This window comes from Triticum dicoccoides, chromosome 3B, assembly GCF_002162155.2.
Source record: "Triticum dicoccoides isolate Atlit2015 ecotype Zavitan chromosome 3B, WEW_v2.0, whole genome shotgun sequence".
In the NCBI taxonomy this organism is placed as follows: domain Eukaryota; kingdom Viridiplantae; phylum Streptophyta; class Magnoliopsida; order Poales; family Poaceae; genus Triticum; species Triticum dicoccoides.
Window position 1 is genome coordinate 653573465 of NC_041385.1, and position 16231 is coordinate 653589695.

Genomic DNA, 16231 nt, shown 5'->3' on the forward strand with positions numbered 1-16231 from the left:
CATAAGAGCGAAGGGGATTCACGCGTGGGATCGGACGCACCAAAGAGTCTTCCCTCGAAACCACTCAGAGATAATGTTCAGTGTTTGGTGGATTTGCTCGGATCTCGTCGTTGTTCGTCTACGTTCGTGTGTCTTCGGATTGGATTTTCTGATCTACGTTATTCTTCATCTGCGGCGGTTGCTGCTCTGGTGCGCTGGTCCTACGGGGCCTTAGCACGACGACTTTCCGACTGTCTACTACAACAAGTTGTGCCCGACTCCGGCAATGGAGGGGTGATGACGGCGGCGCGCCTTCGGCTCGCTTCAGTGTTAGTAGTTGTCGCTAGATGGCCTACGGATCTGGATGTAATTTTTATTATTTCTGATATTCGTTGTACTGCCATGATTGAAGATGAATAGATCGAAAATTTTCTCGCAAAAAAATAAATAAATATGTTCAGTTAATAAGATTTCCATTGCTTAAGGTAGGGATAACGAACTGTTTTCTTCATCGACCAACCATATCTAACAAAAAATGTATTTACATTAAACGAACCGCAAATGAAGTTACATCAGGCTACTTGATATAATTGAATGTATCTCCGTTAAATACTCTGTAATAGGACACTAGAACAGATGGCACCACAAGTCACAACACACACATGTCTGAGTATATGTACTCATCTACCGCTACTGAAATGAATCACTATATGATTGCAGGCTGGGGATCATAGGTACTGTAACTTCTAGCCAGCAAAATCACGGGTCGTCGCCGTGGCAAGTGGCAACCCATCTAGCGGCGGTATTTGGCCGTTCCAAACTTTCAGCTGCGCCCTGACGGAACAGAGGCGGCGGCCATGTGCTGAACCCAGTAGTCGGCCAAGAACGTCTTGGCGGCGTCGAGGCTGGGGAAGTAGGGCGGCTCGAGGAACATCTGCGACAGGGGGTCCGTCCCCTCCGCCGGCGCAAACAGCGCCCGGTTGCCCGACGCCTCCGCCGTGCCACACACGGCCGCCACGACCTGCCGGTACGCGAAGAAGAACCTCCGCACGGCCGCCTCCACGGCCTGAAAAGCCTGCAGCAGCTCGATCTTGCCGGCGTCCTCGCCTTCGCCGCGCCTCCGGCCGTGGTACAGCCTCATGGCCGCCTCCTGCACCCTCGGCCCGCCATTGGGGTCCACCTCCACGCCGATCACCCACGGCACCAGCTTCTTGATGTATCTGGTGGCGTTCGCGGCGTGCAGCAGCGCTCTGGAGCGGAAGCAGAAGGACGCGTCGGTGCCGTCCGGCGCCGACCGTATCGCGAGCTGGCTCTTGAGCCGCAGGAAGTCGTCCGGGTCCATCAGCAGGTGCAGGTCCTCGATGTCGGCAAGCAGCTTCCAGATCCGCTCCAGGATCCAGCAGTCGTTCGCCGCCGCCTCCCAGTCCTTCGCTTCGATCCGGCTGTTCAGGCGGGTGAGAAGCTGAGACGCCGCGCACAGCCAGGATTCAAGAATCTGGTGGATGGTGAAGAGCGCCTCGTTCTCGCGGTTGCGGTAGCCGGTCTTGGGCTCCGGCGCGACCCTGGGCTTGAGGGCGTGCAGCTCGTGCGGCTGCACGATGCGGTCGTACTCCAGCACCGGCTTGCCGGCGAGGTTGGGCTCGCCGAGGCCGAGGGAGAAGGCGCAGCCCTGCATCTGGCTCTCGATGGCGTACTTGATCTTGGCCGCCAGGGTCTCGGACTTGTCCCACGCGGCGAGGCGCGGGAGCAAGCTGGCCTCACTGGCATGACACACCACTGCGGCGGCGCTCCCCGGCAGCTGCCACACCTCTGAGGCGCTCCTCTCCCGCGGGAGCACGCCCTCGGACGCGCTCAGCTCGGCCAGCGGCGCACCCCGGTCCCCCTCGCAGAGCGCGGCCACCACCTCCACCTCCCGCGCGGTGAGCGACTCGAGCCGCCGCGCCAGCTCGCGGCGGCTGGCGTAGCCCCGCGGGTCGGAGAGCGCGACGGACACGAAGCGGAAGGTGATCTCCAGCGCCTGCAGCGCGGGCTTGACCAGGCCCTCGTCGGGCCAGCCCGGGCAGCACGCGGTCTTCCACAGCCTCGACAGCTCCGGCAGCCGCAGGTACTGCTCGTACGCCTCGGCCGCCGTGCTGTCCTGCACCTTCAGCACCACCGACGCCGCCGGCGCGCGCCGCCTATCGTCCGGCCGCACAGGCGAGAGCGGGGACAACTTGGTCGTCGCCATTTCTTTCAGCACTGCTCCAGCTCCTCAACTCTCGGGTTAACTAACAACCTCTGGTTTGAAATCTCTACCACTCCTTGCTCGAAACAGAAACTTCGTTGCTTGTTTCTTGCTCGTGTTCTGGTCTCGGGTCGGGTGTGGCCTCGAGGATTAGAAGGTGAGGCTGCTTATATACTGCTCGTGTGCGTGTAGATAGGGAGGGGCTGAGCTAGCGCGTGGCGTGTGGACCGCGGCGCGGGGTGGTTTGAAAATGAAGTCTCTCAAACCGCGGGGGTGGGCGCGGGGCGGCACGCAGAAAGCCATTGAAATTAGCGCGGAGGAAGAAAAGGCTCCGAGCTTATCCGGAGAGGTTGGGAGGGAGGCGTGGGCGGGCTGTCATCAGCTGTGATGCGCGATGCGATGCGGTTTTGTGCCGTCCGAGTCGTCGTGAATCGTGGTGTTTTCTTGCGTTCGGGCAGCGCAGAGCACGTCCTTGTACCTCGTGGAACGCGGCCGTCTCTATCTATCCGCAGCTGCCCATCCATCCATCCTGGGCCGGCACAAGGTTCGCCGTAAAAGATGTTGGGATTATCGCTTAATTTAGTAGGAAAACTTCATCCATTTCTCCTTTGCTTGCGTAGGTAGTAATTCTTAAGCAGAAGACTAATTTTTCCCTGGCAAGCGACGTTAATATAGTTTGTGATATTGGTCGGCAATGTCGTAAGCTACAGCAGCCATTGTTTTTGGTTTTGGGATTTTACCATGTACTTGCTTCCATTGAAATGCTTCCTGGATTCGGTTTGGACGGCTTTCGGCAGTTGACTTTTGTGACTTTCTTTCTTTGGTTATTGAGCACTATTATATCCAAAGTTCAACGGGTTTTTAGTCGCATTCTTTTTATCCCCTCGGAGGGGTGAGCAGGAAGATGACCTCACCCGCCGAAGTGTAGACTGCTCCCATGAATTGGGTAGTACCCCTCTATAAAGAAATATAACCATGTAAAAGAATATAAGATCATTTAGATCACCAGAGTAAACACTATTTGACAATTTTTTGTTTCATTCTTTTAAGCGGCTACATACATTTGAACACAACTATCGTCTTCTTTCATTAATTAGGAGACTCCTTGAATTGCCTGGGCAGGTTTCACTTCAAGAAGCCTGACCAACTACTTGAAGTAAGGATAGATCGCATCAACCAATACTAAAAAATTATGAAACAAGGTAAAGACTTGTCATTTTCATTAATTAAGAATGGAGTTTTGTTACACACACGCCGTCAAATGACAAAAGTCTAAACAGATTACTCTTGTGACATTACATTACTCAAATACTTGTCACCCGCAATGGCCCAAGGAGACACTTCATTTTTTATGTTCCACGTGATGATCACCACCGGCGCCGCCTTGCTGCTCCTGAAGACGTGTGCATTCCTTTTCTTCTAGATTTCCCATCCCACGAGTAGCGGTAGAGAAGATAAGGCTTTCACTGATTGAGCATTGTTAGTGAGGAGCTCATCCCACCAAAATTTATGTTGGAATTTGCTAATGGGCCTTTGGCCAACGCCCAACTAAAATTCTGAAATTCTCTTGGCCCAGTCATGCACACATGTGAGTGGTGTGAGTGAGATTAAAGTTTAGTCCCATCCCGGAAGTTGAGAGAGACTTGCACCTTTTTATAAGGTGAGATCTTCGACCACTTGTATGAGCATGAGAAGAGGAGGCCTACACGCGCGCTCCTTCTCCTTGCTCGCCTGGCCATGCCACGCCTCGGCGCGATGCGGGTTGCGGGAATGAGCCAAGCTGAGGACATAGCTATGCACGTCTTACTCCCACAACCTACCCGACCCGCATTATATAGTCAGGCAGATGTCTACCCTAGTTGTGTCGTATCGCATGGTTTCGCATCATTGTTCCAGATCATTGCGTCGCCATGCAAGTCTTCTCCATCCCTCCTTTCGATGTGCACCGCGAGAAGGGACAACAGGCTTCCGGAACCCCGCCTCTCGTGATCCTGTACGGGAGAGGGCAATCAGTTTTTTGGGGAGCGCACTCGCACGACTGCTGGCAGCGATGACTTCTTTCCCGACCTCGGCAACCTCTTCCTCAACGACATGGACGACAACATCAATGTTGGCGGTCCTGCTCCCGCTACACCGTATGTAGCCCTGCCCGAAAAAGCCCGACCCAGCCTTGACCACGGGCTGGGCTCGGGCCTAGATTTTGAGCCCAACAGCCGGGTCGGGCCGGGCTCGGGCCCATCAAAATCGTTGTTTAAGGAAGAGGCCCGACCCGAGGCCTGGCGGGCTTTTAGCGTGATGGACTGGGCTCGGGCTTGATTTTTAGGCCAAGCCAGGCTCGGGCCTCGTTTTTTGCATCGGGCTTTGGCAGGCCCGGCCCAAAGCCTGGCCCGGCCCGACAGATGGCCAGGTATAACCATATGTGATCTTGTCCTCCTTGTTCAAGATCGTGCTAGAATTCTTAGTTCTAGTCTGTGCCCTAGATTTGATCTATTCATCTACTATACTAGTCCACATGATTAGTTTAATCTTTGTTATAATCGTCGTGATTTATTTTGTGCTTATTCGGATTAAATCTCGTAATAACTTGCTTATATTTTCAACAATTTAACCATGCCAAACCGTTGCCAAAGAGTCGTGGAGATATAAAGGTTAAGCCAGGAGAACAACTCATTTCAAACATGGATAGAGAGCTTGCATTTGGAAACAGGGCGAGCCACAAATTCTTGCACTTGATTGCATAACGGGTATTGGTTGCAGTTTGGCCATCCTCGACGTTAGAGCTTATCCATAGCTCAAATCTTGTTACAAATGACTAGCCATGCAAAGAATTTAGCCTTCGAGACTGTAACATGTAAGCTTGAGCGTGTGAATCCAGTAAACTACGTCATATAAGCAGACTTAGTCGAGTAGTTTTCATCGTTGCGAGCTTCCATATAATGGTATCCTTGACGCCTGACTAGATGACGATGCTCACAAGCTTCTCCTAGAGGGCTGCGAATTGTTGAAGGTGCTCAAGCGTCAAGCCGCTTTGGATATCGATTTGAGTTATCCAGTGCCCTTTCCTTAAGGTCGTTGCTACAGATCCACCTTTCTTGCCGGATATCTCAAAAATCTTTGGAGCAATGTCTTTGGGTATGAGACCCTGCAGCCAAGATGACTCCCAAATTTTTGCCTTAAAAGATGTTGCTATTATCACTTAATTTACAAGGGAAAATTCAACCATTTTTTCCTTTGCTTGCGTAGGTAATTATGTAGGAGGAGACTAAGTTTACCCCGGCAAGCGAGGTTAATATAGTTTGTGATATTTGTCGGCAATGTCGTAAGCTACGACAGTCATTGTTTTTCATTTGGGGAGTTACATTGTATGTAGTACTTGCTTGCATTGAAATGATTCCTGGATTCGGCTAGGACGGCTTTTGGCAGTTGACTTTAGTGGCTTTCTTTCTTTGGTTATTGAGCACTATTATACTCCAAAGGTCAACTGCTTTTCTAAGGGTTTATAGTTGCATTCTTCTTTTCTCCTCGGAGTGGGAGCATGCAAATGATCTCCGCCTGATCCGAACTGTAGCTTAATTGCTCCATGAATATATATATAGCCTGCTAATGGGATATGATTTGACCATTGTTTGTTCCATAAAAAAAATGAAGGCCACATTTTCTTTCATTATTTGTTAGAAGACCACAACATTCACCTCTTTTCTTTTGTAGGGAGACCACGATATTCTTGAGTTACATGTTATTAAAATGACAGGCCAACCAATTCCATTTAAGCATATGACATTTAGTTAAGGTTTCAAATGTTTATCGTGCATATCAAGTCAACCAATACCAATCAAATAGTTCCCCTAAAAAATATCAATCAAACAGATTGCTTTCAAAAACAAAAATCAATCAAACTACGATTTGTGTGTGTCTGTGTCTGTGTGTGGGGTGGGGGATCAGAATTCCTTCCCTTGCTATTAACTTCGGTAGCCAACTTTACTGGCAGGCACAAAACCACCGAATTCCAGCCTGACGTGCAATGAAATGCTGACACGGCATGCAGCCGGCCCACCTCACGTTCGGCAACGCTACTTTTCTTACCCCATACGGGGATTTGCTCGAAGTATCGACACAGTTGACCGAAACCTGAAGCGAAGCACGTACTACGTCCATGGCGCCTGCCGCCTTTGTCTGGCGCTCTGCAGGACCGACCGCCGCTGCCAAACTTTGACGTTCGGCGGACCCGACGAGAGCAGAGTCTACGGTAAATCTGAAACCAACCACCTCGTCCTGACCAGCGGGAGCGGAAGCAACCGAGAAGATTGTCTTGGTTTTGGGGAACGCCGTGGTCCCGTTGCTACGCTCGGTGCTTATCCATGGTTTAGTGGCCAATAATGTTCATGTGGTTTGACCAAGTATATTCCGTGCGTGTATGTGACCTGTGCCGCTGCTTTGGACATAGACGCTGAATTCAGCTTATCTATCAGCTAGCTACGATTAGTCGCGATAACTACGAACTTTGTAACGGAGTACTTCCTCCGTCCGGGTTTATTGGGCCTGTTAGCCAAAACCCAAAGACCAAGGCAAGACATTAAAATTAATGACCTGTGATTTCCGAGCGGGGTAACAACCAATCAGATTTTCTAGCAATTATGGCATGCAGCCGGCTGCACATTTTCTCTTTGCATGCAGTCAGTCACGCCCCACGTTCAACGCTTGCGGCAGTTATTGCACGCAGCCGGTTGCATGCGTCTCTTCGCATGTAAATAATTACGTGAGAGTTTAACCAATCGAATGCATATCCAGTGGAGGTGGATCGAGGGAAATAATTGTGTGCGTTTAGCGGCCTTCTAAAAACAATACACGGCTAATTGGCTCACGGGCCCAATAAACCCGGACGAAGGGAGTAGCTGTTACTTTCTTTAGTCGGCCGCGGATTTAGCGCATCCTTTTGCTACAGAAGGAACGTTGACAATTGGTTCACACTCCATACTATGTAGGAGAAAGACGTGCAGTGCATAAACAAGAGGCGCACCACAGCGGGGAATATCTGAGGAAGGCATGTCGGTAAGCAACAGCAAAAGTATGTTGGTCCGCATACGGATTACCTGCCTGCCTGATTAAGTTATTACCCGGACGCCATAGCGTACGCGCACCGACTGGACAGTCGATCTACACGACATGTGATGTGAGCGCTACTCTGCGAATTGAAAAGAATTATCCAAAGCCCAAGTATAAACCATATTAGTGGTCTCGCTGGTACATAAATCATATTATTGGTCTCCCCGCAAAAAATTAAAATCATATTAGGTGTCTTGCTAGTTCTGGTAAGAATGGAACACAGACAACACAAAACGGAACATTGGTTTCTTTCGATCAGATAATACGCATATCTGAGCACACGAGCAAAGACGTCTTGTAGTTAACTCCAAACAGCTAATGATACAGGCGTATGGAGCACGTCTGACTATTGGAGAATCAACCAGTCGTGCTCTTGTGCCAACAAAAAAATTCGAAAAAATGTTCTCGCTCCAAAACTAAACCTTCTGCCAGCAGGATCAAATTAACAGGATGCGTCTTTTGATCCACATACACAGCTCCCATAAAGTTAGCACGAGCATGTTCGCCGGTTCATGGCTGTATACATCGACGCCGACGACGCGTATGCGTGAACCTGCTCATTAAAACCCGTAGTAAACCCGGGCAAGGCCACGCTCGGTCGCTCGGTGCATGCATCCATCAATCATGTTGATTGCTCGTCACGGCCCATGATTCGTGGATCGTTGGCTGGCGCCGATCCGGGGGGTCGATCGATGCGTGACGTCTCGGCAGGGCGGGCGGGCCACCAGCGCCGGACCGGGACCCCATCGAAAGTTTTCGGATAAGATGGAGCAGCTCGGCTGACCTGACCGGCTCTCCAGTCCTTTCTTGCCCGCGTGCCGCGACCGGTTAAACCGTCGACCGGCCGGAGCGGATCGCGCAGCGATCGCCGGGGCAACCGTACGTTTTTCTAGAAAATGACGACCATGGAGTAGAGCTCCACGCTAACGCGCCCACGTCGCTGTAGCCAAAAAGGCCGCGCGTACGTTGTTCCAGTCTCCGGAGAAACCAGCCCCGATCGCATCCGGACGACCGGTGGATGGATCGATCGGAGAGTGACGTGCGCGTTAGGCGAGGCGCCGTTGGTAAAGCGCCTCTACGGGTTTACTCGGCCCTCGGCCGCCGGTGCGTCGTGCACTCGTGCGAGTGTGACCGGGCCAACGTCGACGGCGGATGAATGACAGTCGATTTCAGGCCCAGCCTGTGCCTTCCTCGCGGCCACGGGATCACGTACGCGCATTCACGTGCGGCGGGATGGGGCTTTGGGGGCATGGGAGGAAGCACACGGTTTGATAAACCTTCGGAATCCCAGCAAACGGCGTCGGAGCTCAGGAGGAGGTCCCGTCGGCCGCCGTCGGCCACATGGCGCGCCGCACGGGCCGGTGGGACAGCTAGGACGCGGCCCATCATGTGAGATGCCCGGCCAGCCCGGCTGGCTTGTCGGATAAGATTGCGGAGGCGAGACAGATGGAGCACGTTGCCTGTTGCCGTCTCGCCGAGGTCGCCGTGGTGACGGTCACGTTACGTTGCAGCTCATCCGCTTGATACGAGCCGATTCACACCGAGGATATGGATCAACTGGGGCCAAGCATACGGGACATCCACGTACTCTCCACTCTGTCCTTGTTATCGAAACTCTGCAAGGGTCAAAGCGTGTCGACTCTCTGGAGACTGGAACCAATCACCATGACGAGGGTCAAACAAAGCGTATCGACTCTGCAAGGTCCGTTTTGCTCAGTTCAGCTTAGATCGTGCTCCTAAGCTGAAGCGCACCGTCTAAACATCTACAGTATGATAATATTGATGAAGGTATGATGCATGAAAGTTTTTGAACTATCTTGACAGCGCATTCGTATAGTATAAAATCTGGGTACATCTGAGCACACTAGGCAAAACTTAGCTAAATTCACAATTATTTAGGTTGGCAATATACTACTTGATAAGATAGGTAGTCCATTGGTCAGGATCTCTCTTTTTCTCTCGGGGCTGCGACGGCTAAGGCACTCATTCCCACCAAGTTTGGCCTATATGCTTGTGGATCTGTCTTTCCTTTGCCTGCCACTTAGGTGTCCAGTGGCGGTGTCGGCGATCCCGGTGTCTCGACTCCGACTGTAATGTAGGCTAGGGTTTTTTTTAATGTAGGGGCGACGTTTGGGCGGATAACAACGTCTTTGAGTTGGTCTTCCGGCACCGATCCTCCTCAACTACATCTGTTGGGACGGAGCTGACGGAGGTCCAACGTAGATCCTGTTGTCTTCTTAGGGCGGTGAGGTTAGGATTTCTCACGATGCGTGTGTGACAACAGGATAGTGTTAGGCGCTCCAGACAGATTCAAGAGTTCAATGGAGACATGTACGTCTCTGAGACGCTGGTCCTTAGCTTAATTAATAGCGAGGATGAATAGACACATGAGATATCTGCTACCTTGGAAAAAGCTAAGCTAATGCAACCATGTAGGAAAATCTATAAGATGTGCTCCCTGCTTTTGGGGCTGGGCTAGCACAGAAGAGTAGACGCCTCAAAAAAGAAACTGTATATTGTATTAATGATGAATGAATTGATTGTCTTTTATTAACCTGCATTGAAAGAAGGAAAAGAAAATTTCTTAGTCGAGCTTGCTAGTGTGTGTGACAAGAGCACATGTGTAGTACTAATGGGTTATCATTTTAATATCATGAAAGAAACTGGTGAAAAAAATAAGTCATGCACTTTATCTAGATGGAGTCGCACTTTCAACTCAATCAAGGTCATTGAAGGAAGTGCGGCTCATGGCAGATTCTACACTGGAGCTAACGGTATAGGGGATCTTACTCTTGAAAAACTAGACAGGTGCTGGTGTCCTCTGACTATGACTTAGCATCCCCCTGGCAAATGTTGTGAGATTGAATAGAGATTTATCTGATCATGTGCAACTGCCCTTGAACACTAGGATTGCTAGGGAACGTTGTATGGAAAACAAAAAATTTCCTACGCTCACCAAGATCAATCTAGTAGATGACCATCTACGAGAGGAGTGATTGGATCTACATACCCTTGTAAATCGCTAAGCGAAAGCGTTAAGAAACGCGGTTGATGTAGTCGAACGTCTTCGCGATCCAATCATGATCTGTCCCGCGAACTCCCGATCCAAGTGTCGAACGGATGGCACCTTCGCGTTGAACACACGTACGGCTTGATGACGCCTTCACCTCCTCGATCCAGCGAGTGATGGTGAAGTAGTAGCTCGAGTCCTCCGGCAGCACAACATCGTGGTGGTAGTGGTGGTGAAGAAATCTCAGCAGGGCTTCGCCAAGCCTCATGGAGAAGAAGAAGGACTATGAGGGAAAGGGAGGGCAGCGTCATGGCATAGATGGGTGTGGCCGCCCTCCCTCTCCTCATCTATATATAGGGGGAAGGGGGGTGCCCCTGGGGGATCCCATCTAGGGCCGGCGGCCATAAGAGGGAAACCCTGATGGGTTTTCCCCCTTAGGAGACTTGGCCCCCAAGCCAAAGGGGTGGGAACCCTAGGGGCGCCCTACCTCCTCTGGCAATGTGGGATGGGGTGAGGGGGGCGCACAACCCCTTAGTGGGCTTGTTTCCCCCTCCTCTTGGCCCAAGAGGCCCCCCAACACTTGTCGGGGCCCCTTGAAATCCCTTTCGGTCATGCTGGTCATCACTCGGTACCTCCGGAACACTTCCGGACTCTAATACCCTTCATCCAATATATCAATCTTTACCTCCGGACCCTTCCGGAGTTTCGTCATGTCCGGGATATCATCGGGGACTCTGAACTACCTTCGGTAACCACCATAACAACTCAACTATACTTATATCGTCACCAAATGTTAAGTGTCTAGACCCCGCGGGTTTGAGAACTATGAAGACATGACCGAGACACCTCTACGGTCACTAACCAATAGCGGGACCTGGATGCCCATATTGGTTCCTACATATTCTACGAAGATCTTATTGGCCGAACCTCGACGCCAAGGATTCGGCTAATCCCGTATGCAGTTCCCTTTGTCTATCAGTACGTTGTTTGCCCAAGATTTGATCGTCGGTATCTCCATACCTAGTTCAATCTCGTTACCGGCAAGTCTCTTTACTCGTTCCGTAATACAAGATCCCGTGGCTAACCCATTAGTTGCATTGCTTGCAAGCTTATTATGATGTTGTATTACTGAGTGGGCCTTGAGATACCTCTCCATCATACGGAGTGACAAGTCCTAGTCTTGATCCATGCCAACTCAACAGACACCCTCGGAGAAACCTGTAGAGCACCTTTATAGTCACCCAGTTACGTTGTGATGTTTGGTACACACAAGGTACTCCTCCGGTGTCAGTGAGTTGCATAATCTCATGGTCATAGGAACATATACTTGACATGCAGAAAAGGATAGCAATAAACTTGACACGGTCGTATGCTACGTTTATAGTTTGGGTCTAATCCATCACATCATTCTCCTAATGATGTGATCCCATTATCAAATGACAACTCATGTCGTGGTTTTATCACGGCAAATTCCCTTGTGAAAGGACTTAGGTGTGGAGCCATCGCAACGTAGGTTAGCTCGAAGGGGTTGAACAGGACAAAGGACGCAAGCTTTACCCAGGTTCGGCCCCTCACAACGAGGTAAAAACCTACTCCTGCTTTTGTTGACTATAGCTTGAATATCAATTACAAGGGAGCGGAATCACTTGACCTAGCTCTTGATCAATTGTTTCTTGGGTTAACCCACCGCAGGGTCTCGCCTTTATATACACAGGCCGAGGCCCTGGGCTTTACAAGAGTCCAAACCGGATCACACAATGTGGCCGGCTCGGTTTCTAAGTCGCCCTGCCTTGTTAGGCAAGTTGCCATTATGGCAGCTCACACCCTCCGGGTCACAACTTTACCACCAGGCCTTGGGCCTTCATCAGGCCCTCATTCTAAGCCACCACCAGCCTTCACGTTCCATCTTCCTTAGACCTTCTTGGGGCTTCTTCATATTGAGCCGCCAATGGTGTAACCCGGCCTTTCCTGGTGGGTCACACCTCAGGGTTATATCCCCAACATTAGGCCCCCGATTGATTTGAACTTGTTCATGTCAATCTTCACTGCTTCGGTTGATGAGTCATCTTTCCAATGCTCGTCCTTGAACTAATCACTGTAACCTGCCATGACGCCATGCGAAGCAAATCCGTAAAAACCTATGACATCACAACAAATCTTTTGCATTAACTCGTCGTCCGAAAATCGAGGCGTCTCCACTGTTGAGATAATTATGTCGCCTCCTTGATTCCCATGCATGCCATTTTATTATTTCCTTATAAATAGGACGGGGGGGGGGGCTTTTTTCACTTTTACCCCCGCCCCTCTCACTTCTTCCTTCTCGCATAGTCTGTGATACGTCTCCGTCGTATCTATTTTTCTAAACACTTTTGCCCTTGTTTTGGAATCTAACTTGCATGATTTGAATGGAACTAACCCGGACTAACGTCGTTTTCAGCAGAACTGCCATGGTGTTATTTTTGTGCAGAAATAAAAGTTCTCGGAATGAAGTGAAACTCCACGGAGGTTATTTTTGGAATTAATAAAAAATACTGGCGAAAGAATCAACTCCAGGGGGCCCACACCCTGTCCATGAGGGTGAAGGGCGCCCCCCTAGGACGCGCCCCCTGCCTCGTGGGCCCCCTGGTGCTCCACCGACCTCAACTCCAACTCCATATATTCACGTTCGGGGAGAAAAAAATAGGAGATAAGGATTCATCGTGTTTTACGATACGGAGCCACCGCCAAGCCCTAAACTCTCTCGGGAGGGCTGATCTGGAGTCTGTTCGGGGCTCCGGAGAGGGGAATCCGTCATCGTCGTCATCATCAACCATCCTCCATCACCAATTTCATGATGCTCACTGCCGTGCGTGAGTAATTCCATCGTAAGCTTGCTAGACGGTGATGGGTTGGATGAGATTTACCATGTAATTGAGTTAGTTTTGTTAGGGTTTGATCCCTAGTATCCACTATGTTCTGAGATTGATGTTGCTATGACTTTGCTATGCTTAATGCTTGTCACTAGGGCCCGAGTGCCATGATTTCAGATCTGAACCTATTATGTTTTCATGAATATATGTGAGTTCTTGATCCTATCTTGCAAGTTTATAATCACCTATTATGTGTTACTAGTAGAACGCCCGTGCGTTGCTACGGGCTATAATGCATATGGATTAAAAAGAGGATTAAGTTCGTCTCCAAGGTCGAAACTCATTTATCCTTCGTATGTTCCTGCATGTTTTTATATCAAACGGGCATCCAACGGGCTCCTCAAAATTCAACCGTCTAGATAGTTCAGACTCCCCCAAAATCCATCCCATATATGAGGGGAAAATATGGTTGTCCAGACTATCCGACATGTTATCTTCAATACGCAGTCCCAACACAAAAACCACATCCCACGACGCACCCTTCCCTTTTCCCGCCAGACCCTCCCCTCCCCACTCGGTTTACCGTCGTAGCGGCATATTTCTCGCTGGTTCCTTCTTCTTTAAAACTGAATGACATCCACCTCACCTTTGCCATGGCACCCTCTCTTCTTCACACCATACTTCCCCACGGATCGCTTAGGAAGAGTCCTCTTGAAAGCACAAGTGCTCCCTAGGTGGTTTTGGTAATTAATGTCAACATATCTCTTGTTGGACTAGCACTTTTATCTAGTATGTTTCAGATAAGTTCAACAATGGAGTGACATGGACTAAAGGATGTGGGAACTCCTTCAAGATGCTAAGGACAAAGAATTGGCTCAAGCTTCAAGCTCAAGACTCTTCATTTTCTATTTTAGTGATCCAAGATCACATCGAGTCTATAGGAAAAGCCAATACTATCAAGGAGGGATGAGGTGTTGCTTAATGAGTTTCTTGCTCCACAGTGCTTAGTGATATGCTCCAAAACCCTCAACTACTTTCCCACATCCACATATGACCTAAACCTAAAGTCAAAATCGGTCATACTGATTCTTTCTATCCGGCGCCACTGAGTTCAAATGGCATAGACACTGCCACAAACCCTAGGCAAATCGGTCTCACCGATAGGGATCTCGGTCTCACCGAGATGGGGTTGTAATCTCTCTGTGTATGTTCATTATCAAAATCGGTCTTACCGAGTTTGAGCAATCGGTCCTACCGAGATTACAATACAAACTTTCTGGTTAACTTGTTACCAAAATCGGTCTCACCGAGTTTGAGTAATCGGTCCCATCGAGTTTGCCTGACCAACTCTCTGGTTAGCTTATTACCAAAATCGGTCTCACCGAGTTTGTGTAATCGGTCTCACCGAGATTACGTTATGCCCTAACCCTAACCATATCGGTCCTACCGAGTTGCATTTAGGTCCCACCGAAAATCCTAACGGTCACTAGGTTTACTAAATCGGTCCGACCGAGTTTGATGATTCGGTCCCACCGAGATTGGTAAATTGTGTGTGACGGTTAGATTTTGTGTGGAGGCTATATATACCCCTCCACCTCCTCTTCATTCGTGGAGAGAGCCATCAGAACAAACCTACACTTCCAAATTACCATTTCTGAGAGAGAACTACCTATTCATGTGTTGAGGCCAAGATATTCCATTCCTACCATATGAATCTTGATCTCTAGCCTTCCCCAAGTTGCTTTCCACTCAAATCTTCTTTCCACCAGATCCAAATCCTATGAGAGAGAGTTGAGTGTTGGGGAGACTATCATTTGAAGCACAAGAGCAAGGAGTTAATCATCAACGCATCATTTGTTACTTCTTGGAGAGTGATGTCTCCTAGATTGGCTAGGTGTCACTTGGGAGCCTCCGACAAAATTGTGGAGTTGAACCAAGGAGTTTGTAAGGGCAAGGAGATCGCCTACTTTGTGAAGATCTACCGCTAGTGAGGCAAGTCCTTCGTGGGCGACGGCCATGGTGGGATAGACAAGGTTGCTTCTTCGTGGACCCTTCGTGGGTGGAGCCCTCCGTGGACTCGCGCAACCGTTACCCTTCGTGGGTTGAAGTCTCCATCAACGTGGATGGACGATAGCACCACCTATCGGAACCACGCCAAAAACATTCGTGTCTCCAATTGCGTTTGAATCCTCCAAAACCCTTCCCTTTACATTCTTGCAAGTTGCATGCTTTACTTTCCGCTGCTCATATACTCTTTGCATGCTTGCTTGCTATATGTTGTGAATGTTAAACTTGTGCCTAAACTCCACTTAAACTTAAAATTGTTAAAATCTGCAACTTTGGTACTAAGTGTCTAATCACCCCCCCTCTAGACACCTCTTCTCAAGGTCCTACACCTCTACCAACGGCCCCGCTCCCCACCCTGATCCCCTCCCGCGGTGCTCGTGTCACTCCTCCACCGAAGGCATGTGCCGCCCGTGATGCGCCTGAGCCAAGAAGGCATATCCAATGCCGGCTGAGCCATTATCGAAAAATGGTTTCCCCTCGCTTTATATTATAAAGCAAACATCACCGAGTACATTCGAGATACCGAACAACGCACACATCGCACACACCCAAGGCAAGATACAAAAGTGCCAGGCACCGACACACCACCCCACCGACTACCAATAGAGAGGTGAACCGGACAAAAACGAAGTCAGGCCTCCAAAGCGGCGCCTCCAAGAAGGATACGACCATGGATAGCTGCCACTGCCCGATCAGTGAAGATCGGATTTTCAATCGAAGCAAGACGACAAGAGTGGGAACACCGCGACGAAGCCTTCAGGAAGGGTACGGCGGCAATGGCCACCTCCAACGTCGGCCAATCAAAGGACTGGACAAGTGGTGTACCGCGGCACTCACACCCCACCGTTGCACCTTAACTGGAGTGGTACGTATCATCAGGAGAAAATTAACTGCGGTTGTGTATTGCGACGAGAGCTGAAAATTTTCAACACAAAAAGCTAAAAATTTTCAACACAAAAATCCTAAGAGTATAAATCCTGCAAATCAAACGACCACCCA

The 16231-nt window shown here is 49.8% G+C and overlaps 1 protein-coding gene across 1 annotated transcript; it reads right to left on the minus strand.

Moving 5' to 3' along the window:
• Positions 1–501: 501 nt before the first annotated feature.
• LOC119277643 (nematode resistance protein-like HSPRO1) lies at positions 502–2357 on the minus strand. The gene has a single exon (XM_037558927.1). The coding sequence runs from the start codon at positions 2204–2206 to the stop codon at positions 803–805; it is 1404 nt and encodes a 467-aa protein (XP_037414824.1). The 5' UTR covers positions 2207–2357; the 3' UTR covers positions 502–802.
• Positions 2358–16231: the final 13874 nt, after the last annotated feature.